The 24,070-nt window shown below is 43.2% G+C and overlaps 1 protein-coding gene across 1 annotated transcript; it reads left to right on the top strand.

Annotated features, from left to right (window-relative positions):
- The first annotated feature begins 52 nt into the window (after positions 1–52).
- Positions 53–24,005, top strand: LOC143160522 (vitellogenin-2-like). The gene is made up of 35 exons (XM_076338261.1): positions 53–95; positions 445–465; positions 656–807; positions 2,635–2,886; positions 3,036–3,197; positions 3,354–3,502; positions 3,938–4,088; positions 4,196–4,353; positions 4,436–4,601; positions 5,093–5,218; positions 6,273–6,491; positions 6,906–7,123; positions 7,241–7,338; positions 7,764–7,888; positions 8,556–8,657; positions 9,253–9,372; positions 9,472–9,661; positions 10,000–10,093; positions 10,862–11,047; positions 11,250–11,394; positions 12,178–12,406; positions 12,495–12,670; positions 12,931–13,281; positions 13,639–13,686; positions 13,848–13,934; positions 15,509–15,721; positions 15,823–15,965; positions 17,874–18,012; positions 18,716–18,851; positions 19,996–20,182; positions 21,505–21,596; positions 22,062–22,159; positions 22,240–22,399; positions 23,489–23,650; positions 23,806–24,005. The coding sequence occupies exons 1-35, from the start codon at positions 56–58 to the stop codon at positions 23,919–23,921; spliced, it is 5,211 nt and encodes a 1,736-aa protein (XP_076194376.1). The 5' UTR covers positions 53–55; the 3' UTR covers positions 23,922–24,005.
- The last annotated feature ends 65 nt before the right edge of the window (positions 24,006–24,070 follow it).

Genomic DNA, 24,070 nt, shown 5'->3' with positions numbered 1-24,070 from the left:
TAATTCTTCTATAAAAGCTGCACATTTTCCCTTGCAGTCTTCAGTTGCTTTTACCATGAAGGGACTCATCCTGGCCCTGGTGCTCGCCCTCGCGGGTAAGTTGAAGCTTTACCAGTACTGCTGAGCCGTGGTGGCCGCTGTGGTCCTGAGCAAACTGCAACTCCTCAGGGCCTTTCAGGGATATTTACAGCTTAATTTGCTGAAGCCCTATTACGACTATTAGATTTCTGTGCCTAAGTTTAGCAGCAAGGGAAAAGCAGAGCACGCAGCAGCTAGTGAGCGGGGCTGGCGCAGGCTCGGTGCCCTGGGGTTCTGGGGTTCACCCCGGGAGCCTGTTACTGGTTGTTTGCCAACCATTAGCACACTGAGTAAATGAATAATAAATGTAAAGTGTCCACAGAGATGGGGGGTTTCTCACACATCCTTCTCTTTCCTCCCACACAGGGGGTCAGAAGCAAGGCCTCGGTAAGTGCGCTCCCACCACCAGCGAGCGGCTCCCATGCTGCCCTCCCCTATGGCCATGCCTTGGCCACTGATTGCACCAATTTTTCGGCAGTAGCAGCCTCACCCTTCTTTGGTGATGGTTCTTGCGAGTAACATCACAACAGTCATAGCAAAGGAGGTGTTTCTGGTTTGTTTGTTTTTTTTTTAATAGAGCCTGTTTTTCATACTGGCAAGACCTACCTCTATGGCTACAAGAGCTTCATCCTGCATGGGCTGCCTGACAGAGGCCTGGCGATGGCGGGGGTGAGGCTGACCTGCAAGCTGGAGATCAGCCGTGTGTCTCGCAGCGACCACCTTCTCCAGGTAAATCACCACGGGCATGGGGACCCACCCGCCCGCCCTCATCACACGGCTACAGACGTTCGGTTCATACTTCCAGACTGGCAACAGAAAGATGCAAAGCTCACACGAAAGCTTAAGGGCCCTTCCCGGTGCTGAGATGACCCTGTAAGCCCAACGTCAGACCAAGCGGCTTTGCTCAGGCAGTGGCAATTTCCCCAGTGCAGGCAGAGCTGCGGGCATGGGCGCTGAGCTTTGCGCCCCGTACCCCCGAGCCATGCTGGGGGATAGCCGAGGGCACCGCTGGAGTGTCTGCAGCTGTAGCCAAACTGCTTTGGGTTATGGGTAGTGACCTAGAGACAGCGCCACAGGCTTCCTCGCAGCCCGCACCTCTGCAGGAGGGAGCCAGAGCTGCTCCAGCTCTGCTGCCATCAGTACCTGAGCCCCCTTGACTAAAGCTGCCTTAGGTTCATCTCCATGCAGAAATATGGCAGGCAGCTGCTTTAAAGAAATGGCCTCATGACAGTTTTACTAAGGCAACGCTAAGCTGGAGTATGAAAATGAGGCAAATTCAAGCATGAAATATCCATGTTTTTCAACCTGATCCATAGCCTGAGAAAAGCTCGGATATCACATGAGAAATTCCCGTCTGTCTCCATTTATCTTCCTTTTGATATTCTTCACATAGGCATTAATTCAAATGTGAAGAACGCTAATGGTAATGCTTGTGCTTGGCATAATGATATCAGATCTGGAAGCGCTGTTACTCATCGAAAAGATTAATTTAAACAGCTTAAAATACTGGCATGGAATGAAAGACCACAGAAAAGGGATCTAGAAGACACCACGTGGGGAGAAAGCTGTAAGCGGGCACTTAGCGTTTGTCCTACTCAATCTATAATCCTGCGCATACATTACTGAAGAAGCGTGAAGGAATACCTATTATCAAACTTTACACGCTGCTGCAATTGCAGGCTCTGTGTAACCTCTCTGGAGTTGCTATTTAGCAATTGCAGACAATAGTCTTCAGTAGGATTTAATTTGAGAAAACGTGACAAGAGGCAAGCCACCCTTGCAGCATTGATTATAAATGCCTAAAGTGAAATAGAGCACTAAACCCACACCATTTCCCTCTACGCAGGAACGTGTACTTTTATGTAGGAGGGCGGGATGTGTATGTGTATGTGTATGTGACTAGTTACGTATGCGTGCATGCAGGCATGCATTTCCCACTAGGTAGCAGTCAAGGACTTGTGTGCAAGCTTTACAGCTTGATAAGCTCAAAGTGATGACGGCCGCTGCCAAAGAAAGAGATGTTAGCTCCTGCTGGGCCATCTCCCGCGCGAGGTCCTGCGGTCACCTCTGCTCCCCGATCAGCTGTGCAGAAGCTTTGGCGCTCTGGGACGTGCTGGACCTGGAGCAGCAGCCAAAATAGTCCCAATGTGTTTAGGCAGGCAGCTTGAGCAATGGCTTGGCTGCCTTGCGGACTGAAGGGAGATCTCACTGGACATCTGGGGAAAACGGGCGAGTATCCTTTCCGTACAGATTGCTGGCAGCCGGTGTTTCGCTCACCCAGCAACCTTCACCAGACTTGCTGAAGTTTTGAATGCTGCTTGCATGATCTTATTTTTCTGGCAGAAATCCTTCATGGAAATTGCATTTTCAAGGACGCTTCCTAGGCCCAGCACAAGAGTCCAAGGAGGAAAACGTTTCCTGCAGTGTTGGACAAGTGGCTTGTGTCCAGTCATGGACTGGAAGTGCCCAGTTTCCCTGTTATTGCCCAGTTTCCCTGTTATTGCACTGCTTCAAACTGAATGAACAGGATGAACGTTTTCCTAATTTTGTTCACAGATTCGATCACCAAAGCTGGAGGAATACAACGGCTTCTGGCCCACGGACCCCTTCACTCCGTCTTCGAGGCTCACAGAGACCATCGCTGCATGTTTCAGCCAAGCCTTTAAGTTTGAATACACTGAGGGAAGGGTTGGAAGTATTTTTGCCCCTGAGGACTGTCCCATCCTATGCACTAACCTAGTGAGAGGGATTCTGAATATGATGCAGATAACCATCAAAAAGTCACAAAATGTGTATGAACTACAGGAGGTTTGTTTTTTCCATTCTGATTTTACTTTTATTCTCATTTTACTGTTATATAGCAACTTATCTGTACATACACTTCCCGGGCAATTTTCTTTGACCTATTTATTGCTATTTCAAGTGGAAAGTTCATTGTGTTTAATCAATACTCACAGGCTGGGATTGAAGGCATCTGCCAAACCAGATACGTTATCCAGGACGACAGCAAGAATAACCGTGCCACCATTTCCAAAAGCAAGGACCTGACGGACTGCCAGGAGAAAGCGGTGAAGAACATGGGAATGGCGTACATCCGCCCCTGCCCCACCTGCCCCCTGGTATGAGCAGCGTGGAGCCCTGCTGCCACGCTCAAGCATAAGCCGCTGATGCATGCACCCATGCATCGCACTGGTGCTAGTAGGGAGTTCGGCTCGTCTGTGCTCAATTAACTACCGCCCGTTCGTATTTGTGAGTGGGTCTCTTTGTACTTCTAGAAAGTCAGAAATATTAAAGGCACGGTGATGTTCACTTACAAGATGAAGTATGATGACAGCGGGGCCTTGATGACGTCTGCTATGTCTGAGCAAGTGTACCAGATCACGCCCTTCAATGAACCCAACGGGGCAGCAGTCATGGAGGCAAGGTAGGCGCCATGCGTGTCCTTAGGGTAGCTGTGATTATCAGAGCCAGGAAGAGATGCCTAAAACATATTTAGTGTTGATTTGTGAGTTAACAAGAAGCATCTGGCCTGTGGGCTGTGAAGGGCCAAGGCACCGTACGTCCCTCGGGATGCCCAGCCAGGTCCCATGTCCTGCCGTTTGGGGGCTTTGCTGGGCCACCTGAGACATTTGCCCAACCTCTCAGAGACTTTGGCAAACTCTTAATGAAAGCTCTTGCCAGTCCTATGACATTTCCAGATAATCCTGAGCAATGCATAAACTGAGAAGTGCACGATCCATTTGTGGTCATTGCAACGGTCCTGCTGGGCACCCCTCAGTCTGCTCCAACCGCTGTACGAGCCCTCTACACACACAATGTGGTTAAAGCCTACTGATGCATTTCTTTCTCTCCCTTGAAGACAAGAACTGTCTTTGGTCGACATTAAAAGGACTCCCATCAGTGCACCAAAAACTCAGCTGCGAAACCAGGGGAGTCTTCGTTATCATTTCTCAGGAGAGCTACTCCAGATGCCAATTCCTCTAATAAGGATTAAAAATCCAGATTTACAGGTATTAGACGCTTCCTTGTCATACTCTTTCATTATTTATAAGGTTAACAGGTCATCACGTAATTATTTTAGACGTGGATCCTTCCAACTGTCTGTTTTTTCCCATAGTTAACAGAAACACTGCGGCAATTAGTTCAGAATAACGAGGAAGGGGCCACTAAAGATGCTTCAGCCAAGTTCTTACAAATGGTCCAGCTTTTTCGTATAGTGACCCTTGATCAAATTGAGTCTTTGTGGGTGCAGTTTGCCAACGACCTTCCCTACAGGTAACCGTTTTGCCTTCAGCCAGGATTTCCGATCAGAGGCATACTGGGCAATGGGGATAATGAATCGTTCCCTCCCTGGCAGGCGCTGGTTCCTGAGCGCCATCTGTGCTGCTGGAGCTACTGACACATTCCGATTCCTGAAGCAAAAAATTCATGATGAGAAGCTGAACATCTGGGAAGCAGCTGCGACTCTCCCTCTCGCCTTGCATTTCGTTACACCCAACAAGCAGACCCTAGAAGTTGCCTCAGTGAGTAAAGATCATTCTTCCTTCTATTTCCCTCTCACTCCTTTTTAAAGGTGAATTCACAGGATTGTAAGTGAAAGATGCAACATATTTCCTTCTAAATTTGTAAAATGCAAGGTATTAACAAAAATGGGGATTGCTTTAGAAAATGTTTCCAAACACTTGTTGCCAAAATTTTTAATTTGATGTTAAAACCCACAAATCCTCAGAAAATTGCTATTGATTTCTTTTTGCCAAAATAATTTAAAAAAAAAAAAATACACAAACTCAAGAAAATAATATCATGTAACCAAAATCTAAAATGCATACATTATAACTGGAGCGAGCCTATTTACTTTTATTGTAGCTGAATGACTAGCGTTTGATTTAACGTCTGAAAATATTTGGGAAGAATCCAAATCAATTGTATCTATTTATTTCTCAAATGTAATTTTCACTAAATACTAGCTCTAATTACCAGAAACATTAAAGACTGCTACTTCTTTCTTCTGCAGACTTTTCTGACCTGTCCCCAAATCCAGAAAGCACCAATGCATCAAATAATTGTTTACCTGGGATATGGTAGCATGGTAAATAAGTACTGTGCTCAGACTTCACTTTGTCCAAATGAACTTCTTCAGGTAGGTGACTCTCATTTCTTATTCATAAGGGGTGAAGAAATTTTTTAAATGCCTTTAATTTAGCTCTTACAATGCTGGCAATTAGGTAACTGGCTGTTTACATGCCTCACTCTTAGCTGTGATTGCCTGCAAAATTGCAAAGACAGAATGAAACACCGAGCTGATGCCTTTGAAAAATCTGGTCTTAACAGTTCAGAATTTCAAATGTAAGTGGTAGAAGCCCGTGGGGATGATGGATTCTGTAAACAACCTGAAACTGAGTTTAGGTATGAGAAATTTAGGATTAAAGCAAAATAATTATGATTCTGCTCTCTACTTTTACATTAGGTAGAGTGTACTTAAAAAATCTATTAAAAAGGCACCGAAGTGTGACTATAAACAAAGCTCTAGATAAGTCATAGGTTAGGGCTTCCAAAGAGGCCTTGCTACATAATTGCACATCACTGTCAGAAATATTCAGGACATTGTCCTCGGACCATGCAGCTCTGGCTCCTCACTCAGAAGGACCACAGCACTGACATGGGCTGCTGGTGTTTGACATGTATTTAAATCTTCCAAAAAAGAGTGAAACAAAGCCAAGCCACCAGAAGGGTAATTTGTCTTCTCAGAACAGCAAAACTGTTTAAGTAAACTTGCTATTGCTATAGGGAGTGGCAAATCCTCCAGCTGTGCAGACCCTGGGGGCTGCAGGCTGGCAGGGCTGGTGGAGGTGCCCCAGGGAACGACTGAACCTGGCGTCAGCTCGGGGCTGCTCTTGAACTCGCAACAGACTCTGTGGTGCAGGCATCCACCCAGGATTATCTCCTACGCTCAGGCTCAGGCACAATTTAAAATCACTTACAATGCTGCGTAAGGAGAAAACCAAGTTTGCTTGTATGTTCCACGTTTGGCATCCTGATAATGGTGGTGAGATTTTTCCTGGGAGAAAAATCTGAACAGCTTTACTCAGGGCTCTGCACCAGTAATTGTTTTGCCTGTTATGGCAATGCACATTTTTTTGCATTATTACAGGATCGTTACCTGATAAGATAAACACAGTCTGCTCTGTTTTCAGCCACTCCATGACCTTGCTACTGAAGCCATCAGCAAAGGTGATGCCAAAGACATGGCCTTGGCCCTGAAAGCCATCGGCAATGCAGGAGAGCCAGCCAGTATCAAACGCATCCTGAAGTTTTTGCCAACATTCTCCCCAGCTGCAGCTTCATTACCAAACAGAATTCATGCTGATGCTGTGTTGGCCTTGAGGAAAATTGCCAGAAAAGACCCTGCAAAAGTAACTGAAATTATTATTTAAACAAATGTCTTAGAGGGTATGATTTGGGTTGACTTAGTGATTCAGGAATAATAAAGCCATCAGGTAATGTTAGCAACTCTGGGCAGATTTCTCAGTTACTGGTCTTCCTCTTGCCCACACTGTAAATTCCTGACATCACCCCGTCCTTGCTGATATCCCGGGAAAGAGGTTGCTTTAATCGCTGTAACACTGGGCCCACTACTAATGGCTGTTTCTTCCAGCCCTGTTCACTGCGCACCCAGCAATATCTTCATTTTCAGTGACGGGTCCCCTGCTCAAGTCTCTGTTTAGGGTTTTGTTCTCCATTCGCTGCAGATCACACATGCATGGTTTAGGAACCACTTCTCACTGAGAAGTTATGAGGTACTCACAGGTTGTATCTTCCTCCTCTAGGTAAGGGAGATCTCCCTCCAGGTCTTTATGGACAGCACACTTGCTCCTAACGTCCGAATGGTGGCTTGTGTTGTCCTCTTTGAAACTAAGCCTGCTCTTCCAACCGTAACAGCTATGGCCAGCTCGCTGCTGACGGAGCCCAGCTTACAAGTAGCCAGTTTCACGTATTCACACATGAAGGCTTTGGCAGTAGGCAGGATCCCACAACTCTATAATCTGTAAGTAGAGGAAGAAGTACATTTTTTAGTAGCAAATGGTGATTTTTTTCTTGCAGTTTTCTAAGAACTTTGTCACAGTTGACTATCTTCATATGATTTTAACTCTTTATTACTCAGATCTGCTGCTTGCAACATTGCCATTAAACTACTGAGCCCCAGACTTGACAGGCTGAGCTATCGTTACAGCAAGGTCATTCATGTCGGCGATTATTCCTGTGAGTACCAGGTGCCCTGTTCACTGCTTCAGCTTACGTAGCCAAATGCCTCTATTGTGTTCCATGATTTTCATCCAAAATCCAATCACAAGCTGTGAGTTTAGTGCACTCTTGAACTAGAAAAAGCACAGGAGCCTCCTAACATGCAAAATCCCCTGAGGGTGTTCTACTACTCTCTGGGTGTCTGCTGGGGAAAGCGGTGCCTGCACGTGGATTTACATCTCCTTCTTCAGTCACTGTGGTTGTGTTGACTCTGCCCTAGAACAAAGTTGTCCTCTTGAGGTTGCAAACTTGAGGACCTGTGGGACTGAATCCTGGCAGAACCCCTTGTGATCTACTACAGCATGTACCTGAGGTGGCTTACGTGCACCAGACACCTCCGAGACCCTAACCAAAATCTCTGCTGCTTTTTATTCCTGTGATAGCTGAATATCAGGCTGGTGCCATTTGGAGGGTCTATCTAATGAACAGTCCCAGCACCATGTTTCCATCTGATATAATCACAAAAGTAAGAGGATATTATGCAAATACTGCAACTGATATTATCGAGGTAAGTATTTCATTAAAACAGCCAGATAGATGCAAGCCAGCTACAGACAGTATTACTTGTTAAGCCGTTTGGACTGTGATGTGGTGTTTAACTCCATCTCTGGCTGTGAGGGCAGATGTGGAAGAGAAAATTCAGATAATGATTATGATTTTACCTAGGCTGCTTCTTTTATTTGGGCTTCTTGATACATACATTCATCAATTAATACATTCAGTATAGGCATGAAAATCTAGGAAAGCAGAGGAAAGCTTATGCAGCAGAACATTCATCTGCCTACCAAAAGTCACAGGGCATCTAGGGTATTTTGCATAAGTACAGGGAACTAGCATCTGAAATTAAATTTCAGCCAGCAGTGCAGCCAGGGCAGCGTGAAGCTCCATGTAACAGCATGCAGGCATTTACTTAGCTTCTTGGGCAAGCTTTGCAGCCTGGGCTGAGCTGTGCGCTGCCCTAAAATTATCCCTGCTGACTAATTCAAAGCTGGCTCAGCACGTCCTCAGCATCTGCAACCATAGCCTGCAGTCATCTGCCGGGTAGGCATAGCCTTGTAAGTGCAATGGCTTCATGAAGTATGTATTTAGAGCGGCCTCAGTGAGTGTAATACTAGGTACAAAGGTTTTCCTGGGCTTTCTTGTACTTGGGCTGCGAACCTGACTGTTTCCTACAGGTGGCTCTCCGGTCACAAAGCCTAACCAAGCTTATCAGGAAGCAGAATATTCCCTTTGCTGAGTATGATACATACAAGACACTGAAGGAACTTGGCAAAACGGTATGTCTCTACTTCTGATCTGTTTGCAATACACAGTTCCTGCCAGCACCGGGGTTGCATCACCCACCGACCACACCATCCCTTTGATGTTTCAGTGAGAAAGGAGTCAGTCATCCTGTTTGGTCACGGAAAGATGTACTTACATTGTACTTATGCTGTCAACAGATGCCACCTTTTCACTCAACATGTGTCAGCAATTAATGTACAGTACAAAAGATGATGATGATGCTGGTAGCCAAAGTTCATGTGTTTTAAATTGTATGTTAAAACACAGTAAGTGGTTGCTCTTCCCTTTTAAAATGATTCTCAAATAAGATTTTTGTCCATGAGTCCTTGGGTGTCACCCACTACTTACAGCAGCAGAAATTACCAAGTCCTTACCTCACCCCCATGTGGGGAAACTCCCACTGAAGTCAGTTATGCAACATGAGAAAGGCCACATTGGTTCAGACCTGTAAGATGTCTATTAGTTTTTGGCTAAGGAACCATGGTTAGCATCCTTCAGATGGGATCTACTTTTTGCCAATACATTACTGTATTTGAAGTAACATTATCTGATGCTTTTCATTCTTCTCATCTCTCCTTAACACCGCAGCTTCTGGGATGGAAAGAACTGCCTCCCGAAGACCCTCTGGTATCTGCTTATGTCAAAGTATTGGGCCAAGAGATCGCCTTTGTTGACATTGATAAAGATGCTATTCAGCAGACCATGACGGTACTGACAAGGCTGTTGTCTTTTTTGTCTGCAATGCTGAATAATTTCCCTTCCCCGTCTCTTCTCACCTACTTACCTAACTTATTTCTCTGTTTTCAGAGTCTAACTGGATCATCAAACTGGCAGCCAACGGTGAAAAAAGTGGTAGAAGAGGTCCAGCGAGGCATTTCAGGCCGATGGACCCTGCCGGCGATGGTGGCCGAGCTGCGGCACATTGTCCCCACGGTGGTCGGTGTGCCGCTGGAGCTTAGTCTGTGCGGCGCCGCGCTGGCCCAGGCTGAGGCCACCGGTGAGCTTGAGACACCAGACTGAGCAGTTTCCCCACAATAATTGTGGGTCCAATCCCTCTGCTGAAATTAAATCCCTCTGTAATCTTGAAACGTACTCTTGTAATGTGGAAACATTAGTGTTCAGCTACCTCCAAAGGGTTTGAAAAGTAATTAGCGTGTTTCACCTGGAACATATTTGTATAACTCTGGTTTGGAGTAGCAATCTTTAAATAATCACGTAAAGTACTTCAAAATGTAAAAGCACTGCCCACATGTTAACTACTACGCTTACTGAAAACATTGTATCTCCAGCATTCATTGTTTCTCTGTTCATATAATTCCTGTCTGTCTTTTGCAGTGGATATACAGATGTCACCACCATTACCTGACAATTTTAAACCTTCACAGTTGTTGGAAACCAACATGGATATTCATGCTGACATCAAGCCAAAGTAAAAATGACATATATTTTCACATACACACACAAGCATTTATATTTGAAATAGATACGTGATCGCATGTTGTTACGCAGGGGTCTTACTTGTCCCAGATTTGGGACGGCTGTGCTAGTCCAGAGCAGTGAAGTTGTGAGAAAGCAACACAATCACCTGATGCTTTACGACCCTGCAAATGTAGCGATGTGCACTGTATCCCATAGGATGCTGCGCTGTTCTGCCATTGCTAGAAATGCTCGCTTTTGTACCTGTTCAGCGACTAAAGACACGAAGCTGTGGAGATACATTTGCTTACGTATGAACAGGTTTTTACAAGTTCAACATAGAATCGCATCACCACCAGGCACAAGCTGGGGGGATTTGAGGAGGTAAAGGGAAATGCTTCTGGATCCGCCAAAGCAAATGCAACACTATTAATAGAATGATAATAGTAATAATTATCATAGTAATAGCGAAAATATTAATAAACAACTAGACACAATCTGAAGCTAGTAGAGATTCTGGCATTAGCTTGTCCTCAAGCAATGTATCAGTGACAAAGAAGTGAGAGGGGGCATGTTAGCTTTGTTTATCCGATAAATCCCTTCACCTTTTCCAGCGGCACTTCAGCTTTTTTTTTTATCATGTTATATGATACATCTCTTTATCCATCAGTAGTGGCTCTTACAATAAAAAGAACATCGTGAAAATGCAATTTTGCATTTCAACGTTAAATATGTGCATATTAATCTCTAATTATGCATGTTTTTATTTTCACTCTTTCAGGGCATATTTTCATATGATTGCAATGATGGGGATTAATACACGATACTTTCAGAGTGGTCTTGAATTCCATGCAGAGTTCAGCGCCAACACTACAATGAAATTTGAAGCCAGGATAAATAATAAGGAGAAAAATTTGAAGATTGAAACCCCTCCCTGCCATCAGGAGGTTGAGCTCGCAGCTGTGAGGTACAGAAGAGCTTGTTGCATTTTGCTTGCTATGTGTTACTGATTGTGAGCTCCCTGTTATAAAATCATGAACATACAACTCTGTTAGGCTCTGCCGTACCTTGGCAGCCACATAAAGCTTAGCATTGTCTTTTTTGCACCAGCAAAGACAGGTAAGCAAAATCAGAAGATGTTACCTGTGTGCCATTTATCACCTCCACAGGAGTGAAGTTTATGCTATTTCAAGGAACATGGAAGAAGTAGATTCCGAAAAGAAATCCCAGCTTCTCCCCAAAGGAGAAGTACCAAGTCTCTCCGACCAGCCATTTCAGCCATCAGAAAGATCTTCAAGGCCTGGCGGCTGGAAGGTAAGGAGGCCTCTCACCATTCGTACTGCAGACAGGTAGAGAACAGACAGCTCCCCAGAGGGGCTGAGCACCCCCAACACAGCAGCTGGCCAACCAGATCACAAACACAGAAACTGTGAGATTCAGCAGGTGCCTGACAGATCCCAAACCAAGCCTAACATAAGTCCCAATGGGTGCAAGACATGATCATTCACGGTCTGCTCACTCTCATCACCTCATGCAGGTAGGGTTGCTTTGACAGCATGTCTTCCTATTTCTTTACAGTCATGGGGAGGGTGTGTGAAATTCATATCCTTTGTACAATATCCCTTTCTTTCCAAGCCAGAGCAATGTGGAAAAGATGGCTCTTCGGCAGGATATACATTTTTCTTCCCAAATCCTGAGGTAATCCCTGCAGTGGATTGCAGAAGCCCATTCTCCTATGTGCTCTTCAACTTCAGAGGCTGGCACGGGAAGGACAGGTTGACTTGCAACAGGAGAGCTAGTAGCCTAAAACTGATGCAGAGAAATAGCCCCTCCAAAGAGCCCTGCAGGTTCTCATGGGGAAGTTTGTTTGTGAAACACTGCCTGGGAAAGGCTGGGCAGGAGAGCTGTCCTCTTCCACAGAGCACTTCGGAGGAAACCCCACTGCTTCCAGTGCTTGGATCTCTAATTTTAAGCAGTGCTTCCTTACTTAGGCAGGACTGTCATCATTCTCTTCATTAATAGGAGGAAAGATTTTAGGAGCTATGACAATTTTTTTGCAGAAAATATATTTATTTGCCATATTTTTGTTTAATGCAGCAAAGCAATATTCCTAGTGTGATATCCAAAGGATACCAGCAAGATTCAGAAGAGGCACATCACCACAGTGTAGGAGGAAGATTTTACACACGCATCTTCTGTAGAAAAATTGAGAGTTTGGGATGTTCTGCTTGTCTCAGCCTAAAGTCACGAAATTCTGCTTTCTTAAGAAATACCTGTCTGCACAAATTAGCTGGAGAACTTGAAGCCAAAATAGTTTTGAAGCCAGGTACAGTCATGACAACAAGCTTTTCTGTCAATCTCTGTGAATGCTGCTCAAGCAGCACAACCCTGGAATGTAAGTGTCTTGACTTTAGTTCATACAGGTGCTGATATTGACAAAATACAGCTGGAGATTCAGGCAGGATCCAAAGCAGCTTCCAAAATAATTGATGTAGCAAGCTCAGGGTCTAAGGAAGAGGATGAGACATCTCCATACGAGGACATTCAAGCTAAACTGAAGAAGATTCTAGGCATTGAAAATGTGTTCAAGGTAAGAGACTTTGAGCATCGGAGAGGGAAATATTTTCCTATAAATGAAGCCAAGGGTTTCCAGTGTGGAAAACTGGCATTGGAAAGCAAGGATTTCGGCTGGGAGGAATGTGTCTAGGTGAGTTTTGGTGCAGCTTCTGCAGTGTGTGGGGCCAAGAGGTTGTATTTCCTCAAAAGCCTGTGGTAAGCAGCTTGTCTGACACCCAGAGAAATGTTACAGAACAAGCTATAAATTCATAATGCTTTGAACTGTTTCTGAAGGTCGCAAATAAAACACGGCGCCATAAGAAACGGATTCACAGAGAAGACAAGACTGCAGTTACAGACCTCTGGGCAGAGCCCGGTACAACCCCCCTCTCCAGTTCATCCTCTTCTTCCACTGCTTCCTCTGCTGATGGTAAAGAGCCTGGAAATGAACACAAGAAAGATGAACTAAGGCAATCTGGGAAGAAGTGTGGCAGCAGCAGCAAGAGCAGCAGCAGGAGCAGCAGTGGCAGCAGAAGCAGCAGCAGCAGCAGCAGCTCTGCTAGCAGTAAAATCTGCAGCAGCAGCGGAGAAGACCACTCTGGAGACAGGCGCTGCAGTGGGGACAGTGAATATTCCAACCAACAGGTAATTCACCCAGGCTGGACCTTTTTATGTTTCTTGTAGTGAATGTTTTTGTACATCGGGAAATTGTGCCCATAGAGCATGGAGCAAAGGAAGAGAAAACAGACTGTTGAGGGTGGCTGTTTGCTGCAGGATGGACGAGGTAACCACCTAGCAGAGCTTTTTCCCCTTTTTAACCTCCCTGGTTCTCTGAAGCATTTCAGTTCAGCAGTTTCACATTTCAGAAGATTTCAGTTTAAAATGTTAAAAATTTAATTTTGTTTTGACTTTTTTCCATACTCAATACTGAACTTTTTAACGCATTTCTCAAAAGTTAGTTCTTTGTCTTCTCTTAGATCTTCTTACATACTATTTTCACAGGCAAATCTACCTGTTTACCAGTTTTGGTTCAAGCCAGCAGATGAACAGGTACATTTACTGCTTATACTGTGAGCAGGGCCTACAAGTGCTCCCACTAGCTTTGCTGCAACTAGAGCTTAGTTCTCTGAGAATAAAAATATGAGAAATTTACTCTGTAACAACTTCCAATGGTAAATAACTTGCTTCAAGGCGATTCTCTGTTTTCGCAGGACCCAGGAATGGAAGTCCTGAACGGCAGCATCAGCTCCTCCTCTTCTTCAGCTAGTGATGAAGGCACCTCTAGAGCCATGTCTCAGGTGAGTGTCTTAATCTACAAGAAATAAAAACATTTACTTTGGGTTTCCAGCTATTGTATATTTATAACAGAATAGGAAAAATATGGTGATTTAGCATATTAGATAATATATAGAAAGAAAATTGTTTCCCGTTTTACAAAGGTGAGCACATTGGATAGCCATTGAGTGTTTTTTAATATTCACTTAATACAGGCTACATTTTTCAATGAAACTGGAATGTATTGCTGTTTATGTTGAAATTTGTGTTACTCAGTAAATAATTCACTGTAAAAATGCGAACACTTTAGAAGTGCTGACCTGCTTGATCAGAAACTGGTTTCAGGTATATTTTTTATTGCATAGCTCTCTGTAAAAGTTCAGGACTTGACTCTGCCACTCTTGTTCATTAGGTCTTCACTGCCAAGTACTTCTGTTCATGTTAGCAGGACCATACAAGGCCTTTGAAAAGACCTTGATTTTGCAGTAATGCTCCAACTTTGAGAGCAATCCAGGTGTTTATTCAGGAATGACTGCATGGTACATAGTTAACGGTACCTGGTCCTTCTGTAAGAACTATTGCAAGAACTGATGAAATTTGGAGCAGATTTCGTCAAAGGAAGATTTCACACATTTCAGACAATGACCTACATGCCCCAAAATAGTAAACCTTACCTTGCTGAGGCACCCCCTCTGCACCAGCAGCTCCCAGTTGTTAGTACAAAAGGCAACCAGATCTACCTTCTCCCCCACCCATTTCTGGGTAACTTGAATTCACCTCTCTTGTCCATCTTTTCACCACATTACTATTTCCCTGAACTCTTCCCAGTCTTCCCCAATGCTCTCACCACATACACCTTCTTCCCCAGCCACAGCCTTGCTCTTTCCCAGTTTCCCCCCAAGCCCTTGCCAGGGGGCTTCCTACCCACCTAATCCTTCTGTGGGTCTCTGTCACTCGGACCTGGCAGCACAGGGAGGACCCGCTGCCCCACAGCTCATCCCACCTGCAGCTCTCCCCTGGCCAGGCGGGGACTCCTGCCCCACAGCTCAGGTAGGGCAGTCACGGCCGGAGCAGCTGCTGCCGCTGGGCACGAGGCTCCGACTTTGAACGGGGCCACGTGCTGCTCCTCGTGCAAGTACCACACTTGGGACTGCACTGAACAGATCCCTCTGTCAACACAAATTGTCACGGTTTTAAACAGGTGGTTAAATGAATTTTATCAAAAAGACTATTAGCCAAACTACAGGTTGGTAAGAGAGCAGTGCTGAGCTGGGTAATATTGGTTCTTTACACAGTAGGGTCCTACTCCATACTTCCTTTTGTTACACTTTACTTTAAATTACTTTACGAAAAGATTCGCAACGCTACTGTTTTACTTACACAGGTCGCGACAGTTCTCCCTTGAAAGACTGTGGCAAAACTACATATGAACTGAATAGATCGAGCGATGATCTATAATGCTTTCCCATACTTCACATAAAAAGACTTTTTGAATGAAATTTCTCCTTCACAGATACTTTTTATCTGTGGTTGTAATATAGTAATTTTAATGCTTTGTGTATGTCTTTTGTCACTATTTCCTCTCTACTGACTCAAGCCTAAATTCTTGGGAGACAGCAAGCCACCAATACTGGCTGCAGTCCTTCGTGCCATCCACAGAAACGAGCAGCCGACGGGATTACAGCTTGTACTGTACATTGATACAATACCCATGAGATCAAGGATACAGATGTTTGTTTCAAGCATCACAGGTTCAAGTAGATGGAAACTCTGTGCTGATGCTTCAGTAATAAATTCCCATAAAGTATTGGTAAGTTTAAAATAATGATCAGCTCATATAATGAGCTATTATCATTAATATAATGATCTTACTATGTTTTATACAAAAATATATGTATTCCCCTCTACTAGGGTTCTCTTAAATGGGGTAAAGATTGCCGGGACTACCAGATTGCTACTCAGATTGCAACAGGGCAATTTGCTGCTTATCCAGCTATGCAGATGAAGCTGGAGTGGCCAAAAGTACCTTCAATAGTCCGAACCACTGCAAGATGGTGAGATTTTACTTTAGTTTTTGAAAACTTCACCTGTGCCAATGCTCTAGATAATTACAGATTCGGTTCTGCAATTTCTAAGCTGGAAAAATCCCCCCTTAATCAGTATGATATTATAAAATCAGATTACATGTGCCTGTTTTTTCTGTGTATTCATTCTCTCAAAGCATAGTGCATTTTAGTTTGCAGGAAAACCACTTCAAACAAAGGGGATGATGGGATTCACCTAATCTATTGTAGACTTTTAATTTAAAGTGCCTGAATTAGGAAATTGGTCTCCTGATGCTTCCTAACTGGGAAGAGCAGAAGCCTAACCTTGGTTCTCTGAAGGAGTCTGTCTCTTACTGACTGTCCAGGGAGAGTAATTTCCTAACGTAGGCACCTTACCTCCGGCTTCTGAAGAAGGTGATACAAACACTCCCCATAAGGCTTATTGCACACTAAATAGCAAATGTTGTGTGACGCTTAGTGTAAGAGAACTGTAACTGCTGGATTCAGTTCACATATGTGTCTATCCACATACATATAGTATCTATTGTATTCATTCATTCAGTGTATTTATACATGCATTTGCCCACAATAACATAGAGATCCACATCAAAGCCTAATCTTTTTTTCATAGTGCTACCAAAATACAGACACATACAACAACTCACTTACCTAAACAGGCATGCAACACAAGCTTTCACATTAAAGGCGTACAGGTGATTTGGTTAACAAATGCCTACTGAAGAGGATAATTTTCTATATTAGATTGAATTACCTGAAGTGCTGTTATCTGCCCTTATTAGAGGGGATGAAACCATCCAATTGACTATCCTGGAGCAAAGCCACAGAACACAGCTTTTTTCTGCTCTGAGACTATGCCTTTTTTTAAAGGAATCTTTTCTGTATTTCTCCGAGTCCCAAGCCTGTAAGGGAACCCAATCATAGAGATCCCTCTGTCAACTCATTGACAATCTTAGCGGGCGAAGGATCCTTGCTAAAAGTTACCACTGTAGGACTGACACATTCATACGAGGTCATCTGTTTTTTAGCACGTTAGTATTTTATGTAATTGGTGCCTATCTTTAACTCTGAATGTGTTTAAAACAAGTTGGCTATACTTTTCTTCTCACATCACTCTGCCGCCCAGTCTCTTGAACTGTTTCACCCATCGTCATGGTTTAACCTCAGCTGGCAACTGAGCGCCACCCAGCCGCTCGCTCACTCTTCCCCCCCCCGGTGGGATGGGGGAGAGAATCGGAAGAGTAAAAGTGAGAAAACTCATGGGCTGAGATAAGAACAGTTTAATAATTGAAATAAAATAAAATAATAATAATTAATAATAATAATAATAATAGAAGAATACACAAAGCGAGTGATGCACAATGCAATTGCTCACCACCCGCCGACCGATGCCCAGCCAGTCCCCGAGCAGCGGCCCCCCCGGCCAGCTTACCCCAGTTTCTGTACTGAGCATGACGTCACACGGTATGGAATGTCCCTCTGGCCAGTTGGGGTCAGCTGTCCTGGCTGTGCCCCCTCCCAGCTTCTTGTGCACCTCCAGCCTTCTCAGTCGGTAGAGCATGGGGAGCTGAAAAGTCCTTGACTAGTGTAAGCATTACCTAGCAACAACTAAAACATTGGTGTGTTATCAACATTATTCTCATCCTAAATCCAAAACACAGCACTGTACCAGCTACTAGGGAGAAAATTAACTCTATCCCAGCCGAAACCAGGACACCCATTAACAGTTAAAATCTGCCTGCCGCTCCTCCCATACACAACACCATGTATTACCAAACCCTGATATACAACGTGTCTAACACAGAATGCATATTGCTTTATGGGGGTATTTTAGTCTGAACAAATAATAATCAATTTTTTCAAAGACAGATCGTTTTAATCACTTACTTCCTTTTCCAGGTTCTACTCATTTCTTCCAGGAGCTGCGTATGTGCTTGGGTATTCCCAAAGGCAACAGTGTGGTCCCTCTCACCAGGCAACCTTGGTTATGGCTCTGACATCTCCAAGAACCTGTGATGTGGTCCTCAAGTTACCTGAGGTAACTATTTCCACTATCTTTTATCCTGGGGCATTCAGTACTTATGAAATCAAAGGTTAATAGCTTTTTTTAACCCACTGGTTTTGTTTTTAATTTATTAAACAATAAAGAAGCTCCCACCACAAGGACATCGTATTCACGCAGTTGGTTCCATTATGAAAATATCTTACAACACATTTCTCTCTCTCATGTAGCATGCAAACACATGAAATAAGAAACAGGTTACAAAACAACCATCACGATTGATAGCACATTAACAATATCTTATTAAAAAGACCACTCCTTCCCAAATCTTCAGGAAGATGATAGGTTTTCCTGTGTCTTGGAAAAGATAATAAAACCAGGCTGTAGAGAAGCATGCAGCCCTCAACGTATAGGCAAGGAGAAGGTGTGCATCTCAGGTAAGCAAGCTGTTTGGACTCTGAGCAAATGTGATGTACAACTCCCCAAAAAGCTGCAAATTGGTGAATATCAAACTTCATTTATAGCACTGCTATTCTATAGGTTGCAGATGTGTCAAATTGTACAGCTATTTCATGCTGTAGACAGAGGACTAGATTTCTTTTTAGCTCTGACCTAAATCTAGATTCTAATTTAGATTTCAGTCAGTACAGTCCTCTTCGAACGTTATAAGAAAATGCTATCTCATCTCTACACTGTATTTTGCATTTACATTCATGTTTGTTTTCCGACTGATTTTCAGCTCACAATTTACGACAGAGCCATCAGGCTTCCCCTGCCATTCCCTTCAAGTCCAGGTACACCGATTTCAACACTGCCATCCCCTGACCGGAATGTCTTCTCCCAAGCAACGCTTTCAATCACTGAAAACCTTAAAGGTCAGCAATTAACTCTCTGCACAAGCACTGACTGACTTTGCAGATTTTGTAAATATGATTTATACCTTTGACATAACTTGAAATTATTTTACATTCACTTAAAAAATCAGTTGGACTTCAGATGGAAATAAACCCATCTGTATGAAAATCTGTGAGGCTGCAAAGATGTAAAGAAAAGGAAACTTTACATTAGTGAGATTAAATATTCGGTTCCATGCCAAATAGTGATTCCAAATGCATCCATTCCCAAATGCATCCATTTCAGCTTCACTGCACAGATTACTTGTGAAGAAAAAAACATTACAAAATTTACGAGAGGGATATCTAAGTGACCTCAGATTTGGGGTGCTCTGCTTGATTAGTGCTGTTATGTAGAAGCTAAAACAGCTTCAAAAGTATACCCATTAATTTCACCTCCTGCACTTGATTTTGAAGGGATTATTGTATCATTAATGCTGTATTAAGAGCTAATCACATTATACTTACTTAGGGTAAATTTTAAATGGAAAAGCTTTATGTAATCCTGGGATAAGGAGTCACATTTTGCTTGAAATCAGTGGGCTGATATCATACCTATGCGTATTTCTTTGGTAAACACCCAAACTAGCCTGTATTAATTAAAATTGCTGTAAAATAATTTCTAATCAGAGCTGGTAGGATTTCCGACAAATATCATTACAGTGAAAAAGGCAGAAGTTCACTCTAGTGTGGCTTTTTTTCCTCCCCATCTTCGAACTATTTCTAATGCTGGTTATGACTCAGTTAAGGCAGCAGCATTTTAGTGAACTTCCTCTAGTGTTAATGATATGTGAACTGTTAACACCATTTGAGAAATTATTTTGACTACAACAAAGTTACAAAAGCCAAAAGGCCACAAACAGAGAGTTGCACCAGCTGTGAGCAGAATTTATCTCACACAACGACTGAATCATGAGTGGGTTGCGCTGCTGTCTGGGGACTGGCAAAGTTTTGCTTTCGTATTACTACAAATCCAACATTTCATCTGAAGGAATCATTTTGCTTTTACGTGGGAATAGGTAAAACCAGAAAATGGTCTTTTTTTTTTTTAATTACAAATCTAAAATAGAATAACTGTCTTATATAAAGTAAAAAAGGCTTGCTTTTGACTGATTTTTTTTTTCAGCTCGTTGTTCAGTTTTCCAAAATACGATCACAACCTTCAATGGAGTTGAATTTAACTATTCAATGCCTGCAAACTGCTACCATGTCTTGGTGCAGGACTGTAGTTCAGAACTGAAATTCCTGGTGATGATGAAAAGACTTGAAGGGTCTGCTGACCTTACAGCAATAAATGTCAGACTCGCCAGCCAGTAAGTAATTGCAAACTTAATGACAAATAGACGTCAAGCTGAGCATGATATAAATGTGAAGACCAGATTGTTAGGGCAGATGGGTGCTAGCGTAAGACTCATGCAAAAATTACTGATCTCAATGGAAAGACTTCTAGGAGTGTCACTGGAATTTGGGACTTTGTGTTTCAAAAGTGCTTCTGAAATACATCCGAGGTTCACAGTAACCTAAAGTCTTTACTGCCCAAAATTCTTCATGAATTTGTTAGCATTTAACCATCTATTTTCAGTTCTTAGTAATTAGGTAGTCACATAAACCATAAATCCAGAAGGGACTATTGTAATCATTTAGTCTGGCCTCCTACACTAAGATAATAATCAGAACTAATTATCACCCACAATCGTCTCAGCAGAGATGCTGAGAAGTGCACATAGCTAAAAACGGAATTACTTATCCCAGATTAGAGGCATTCTCTTAGGTCTTCCCTTAGTTGGTGCATAACGTTCTAATCTATTTGAAATTAACTTAAGACACACTTTGTTTCATCTTGGAGCAATCACCTCTGCCATCGTAGGTTCTTCTTTAAAAGTATAGTCTGATGCTCTAAGTTGTACTGGATTATGCAAATCAAAATCGTTGTAGGGAGTATTCTTCAAAGCGCATAAATAGGCTTTGATCTGTAAGGTTTCATTACAAGTAATTATTTATTTTGAAAATTGTGTGCCTAACTGTGCCACAATGTTAGAGAAACCGAGACAAACTAGTATTCCCTGCACCTGCTTTGTAGAAGAACAGAAAAATGCTTGTTTTATAGACTATCTTTTGAGATAAAGACATTCCTCGTCACTGTATCTTTCCCGATTGTTTCATACAACTGTATGGATGTGCTTTTGATGTGCTTGAGCTTCATATTTCTTCATTAGAGCAAGCACTGCTCTGAAGAAAATACTACGATACACAGACTATTCAGGCTGTAAGAGAACTGCCATAGGGAATTCAATCTTCCTTTGAAATGTAAAGCACCTTCAATTTATGCGAACGTAACAGCAAGTATATTGTTCCGCAGCAAGGGTGTCTTGTTCCGAAGCCTGGTGTCTTCCTGCCTGAACTGTGGCCACAAGCAGACACTCAGGGATGAGTAAAGCCAGGGAAAGGTGTACTGTGAGCAGTCCTCCAGGCACCCTTTCCTGGGCTCTCCCAATCTTCCTCCCAAAGGGTAGCAGGTGATTTATGCCAGAATGATATGAGCATCCTGCAGTGTTGGTTCTACCAGGACTAGAAATTGTGAGCTGAGTAGGGCAAAGGAGAAACATTTGTTTACAGTAATTTCCTTTACTTAAAGTGAGGTTGACATGTATGTTTCCAACGGACTCATCCAGTTGAAGATTAATGGTGTTCAAGCCCCGACAGATGTTCCGTACACATCTAATTCTGGTAAGAGACTCACCTTTATATTTCATTTAATCTTTTCTGATCTTTGGAAGAAGGTGAGGACGTGATCCTGCAAACACCTCTCAAGATAAAGATCGCCCTAATTTGAGAAACAATTAGGTGATTTTAACAGACCTTCATGCTAGCTTTCACAGGGGGTGGCATGAAAGGTGGGCAAAGAAAGAGATGCTGATACAAACCAAATAATGCAGGGCTGCGGTTCCTTGTGCTGATCACAGAGACCCACAGAAGAAGCTTCTAGATGTCCCCTGGCCACAGCCACCCTTGTCACAGGGCTTCGGCTTGTTCCAGGGCTGGGAGCAGTACGGTCTTTCTCATTTCCCCCATCTCTTTCAAGATACGGTAGAGCCTGCACTAAGTCCCCAGGATTTTAACAGGTGGTTCGGGTCGGACCCTAAAACAGTAACTTCCTTTTAAAAGAAATCCCTTTCCGCTTTTTTGTTGCAGATGCAAGCATGCTGATCAGCAGCGAAAAGGAAGGCCTGTCACTAAAAGCCCCAGATTATGGCATAGATAAACTATATTATGATGGGCATAGACTTGAGGTATTTTTTAAAATTATTTTCAGTGGTTTTATTTTTAGAAGAAAAACATTTAAGTGCATCTTTTCTTTATTTCCGCAAAGATTCAGATTGCTTTCTGGATGGCTGGAAAAACATGTGGTATTTGTGGAAAATACGACGCTGAGAAGGAAAGGGAATATCAAATGCCCAGTGGATATTTAGCTAAAGATGCAGTGAGTTTTGGTCAGTCCTGGATCATCTCAGAAGACCCCTGTGCTGGAGGTACTAAGATTCTAACATATATTAATGTCATTGCCTTTGACTAATTGATTAGTCACATGAATAGATGATTTATATTAATTGTAGCACAATCATCTTACATTTTTCACTGTTTTTCTGATTAGTGGCCATAGACTTAAAAAAAAATCTGTTTTTCCCGAGTTTGGTAGTTCATTGCAAGTTCTGGTTTTGTTGCATTTTTATATCAACTTCTTATGCACTATGTAGTTACCTGACGTTTGCGTGTTCCAGATAAAATTATAAACTTAAAACTAAGATGATAAGTTAGTATGAAGAGTAGGCAGTTTGATTGTTGACAAAAGACATTTTATGTCATCCTTAATAGTTCATTCTTTATTTCCATTCTGTCATTTCCAGGCTTTTAGTTTCCCAGAAAAAAAATTAAAATCTAGCCTGGCTATCAAACTAGAGGGCACTTGAGGTGGGAAATACCTGTTTTAATTTCCTCAGGCTGAAGATGAACGTAATCTGAAACCTTCAGCGTGGGAATGATTGTTCTTACCATCCAGGTTCTGTATAAAAATGATGACATGAACATATTGATAACATTAGGGTGCACCGCATTTTGTGTGGAACCCAACCCTCCGGGCACGTGGTGGCATTTTTGGAATAGTCTTAGATCAAGCTCCCTGGGGGGACTGGTCCAGGAAAGCCTGGATCACAGAGGCTTAAGAACTAAGCTACTCAGCCATGGCAAGGCGGGTGTGATGCTAGGCACAGCGCAGAAGTGGATATACGGATGTCTAGGAGCCACTACCGCCCCAAAATGAAGTGCTGTCATAGTTCGGGTAAAGTTGAGTGTCAGTTGACCAAGGTTTTCACATACATCTTTTTGGACACCTGTGTCCTAGTTGGCAAGCCTCTGTCCTTGGGACTGTGTCCCACATGCCTGATTTTCTCACAGCCTAAGCCACTGACAGAAAATCGACTCACTTCAATCAGATTAGTTTCACGTAGCTTGTGTAACGTGGTTTATCCATTGATCTTAGTTGTTGCTAATTCTACAAATTAAGTCAAAAAAGTTATTTATATAAATTCTGTAGGTGCTTTAACAGAATTCATGTTTTATAGCTTGTAAGCTGCAGCGTAAATTTGTCAAAATTGAGAAGCCAGTTGCATTTGAGAAGAAGGCAGCAAAATGCTTCTCTGTGGAGCCAGTTCTACACTGCGTAGAAGGCTGTTCAGCAACCAGGACTGTTCCTGTCTCCGTGGGCTTCCACTGTGTACCAGCTGGTGAGTCTGCAGAACGGGTACTTGTGCACAACACAACCAGTATGTCCGACTGTGATTCTGTGAAAAACCATGAGGTTGACCGAACTAACACTTGAGTACATCAATGTATAAAAACCCCCTCACTCGACCTCTTTTTCCTCTTTTCTCGTTTACAGACTCCACTCTCAACCTGGACGGGCAGATTAGGCTAGACCAGAAATCCGAGGACGTTGTGAGCGCAGTTTCTGCTCATACGGCGTGTTCCTGTCAACAACAGTCATGTCCAGCGTGACGCCCCCTTCCACAGGACCCACTCGTTTCTCGGTGGCAGTGTCAGCCCTGACGGCCTGTGACCCCGCGCACACGGCTGGTTTGGACAGTGAGGACAAGGCCTGTCCCCTTCAGGAGATCGTTCTTCTCCATTTATTTTGAGATCTTGAA

Source organism: Aptenodytes patagonicus, chromosome 5 (assembly GCF_965638725.1).
Source record: "Aptenodytes patagonicus chromosome 5, bAptPat1.pri.cur, whole genome shotgun sequence".
NCBI classification, from domain to species: domain Eukaryota; kingdom Metazoa; phylum Chordata; class Aves; order Sphenisciformes; family Spheniscidae; genus Aptenodytes; species Aptenodytes patagonicus.
The sequence above is the reverse complement of the archived record's forward strand: the minus strand, read 5'-3'. Positions and strand labels throughout refer to the sequence as shown.

What these genes read in the sequence shown, in the direction of transcription:
- LOC143160522 (XM_076338261.1), top strand. Translation starts at nt 56, where the DNA reads ATGAAGGGACTCATCCTGGCCCTGGTGCTCGCCCTCGCGG. An exon ending in CCTGGTGCTCGCCCTCGCGG is followed by an intron (nt 96 to 444) that starts GTAAGTTGAAGC and finishes CCTCCCACACAG; the next exon opens with GGGGTCAGAAGCAAGGCCTC. An exon ending in GCCAACGACCTTCCCTACAG is followed by an intron (nt 4,354 to 4,435) that starts GTAACCGTTTTG and finishes CCTCCCTGGCAG; the next exon opens with GCGCTGGTTCCTGAGCGCCA.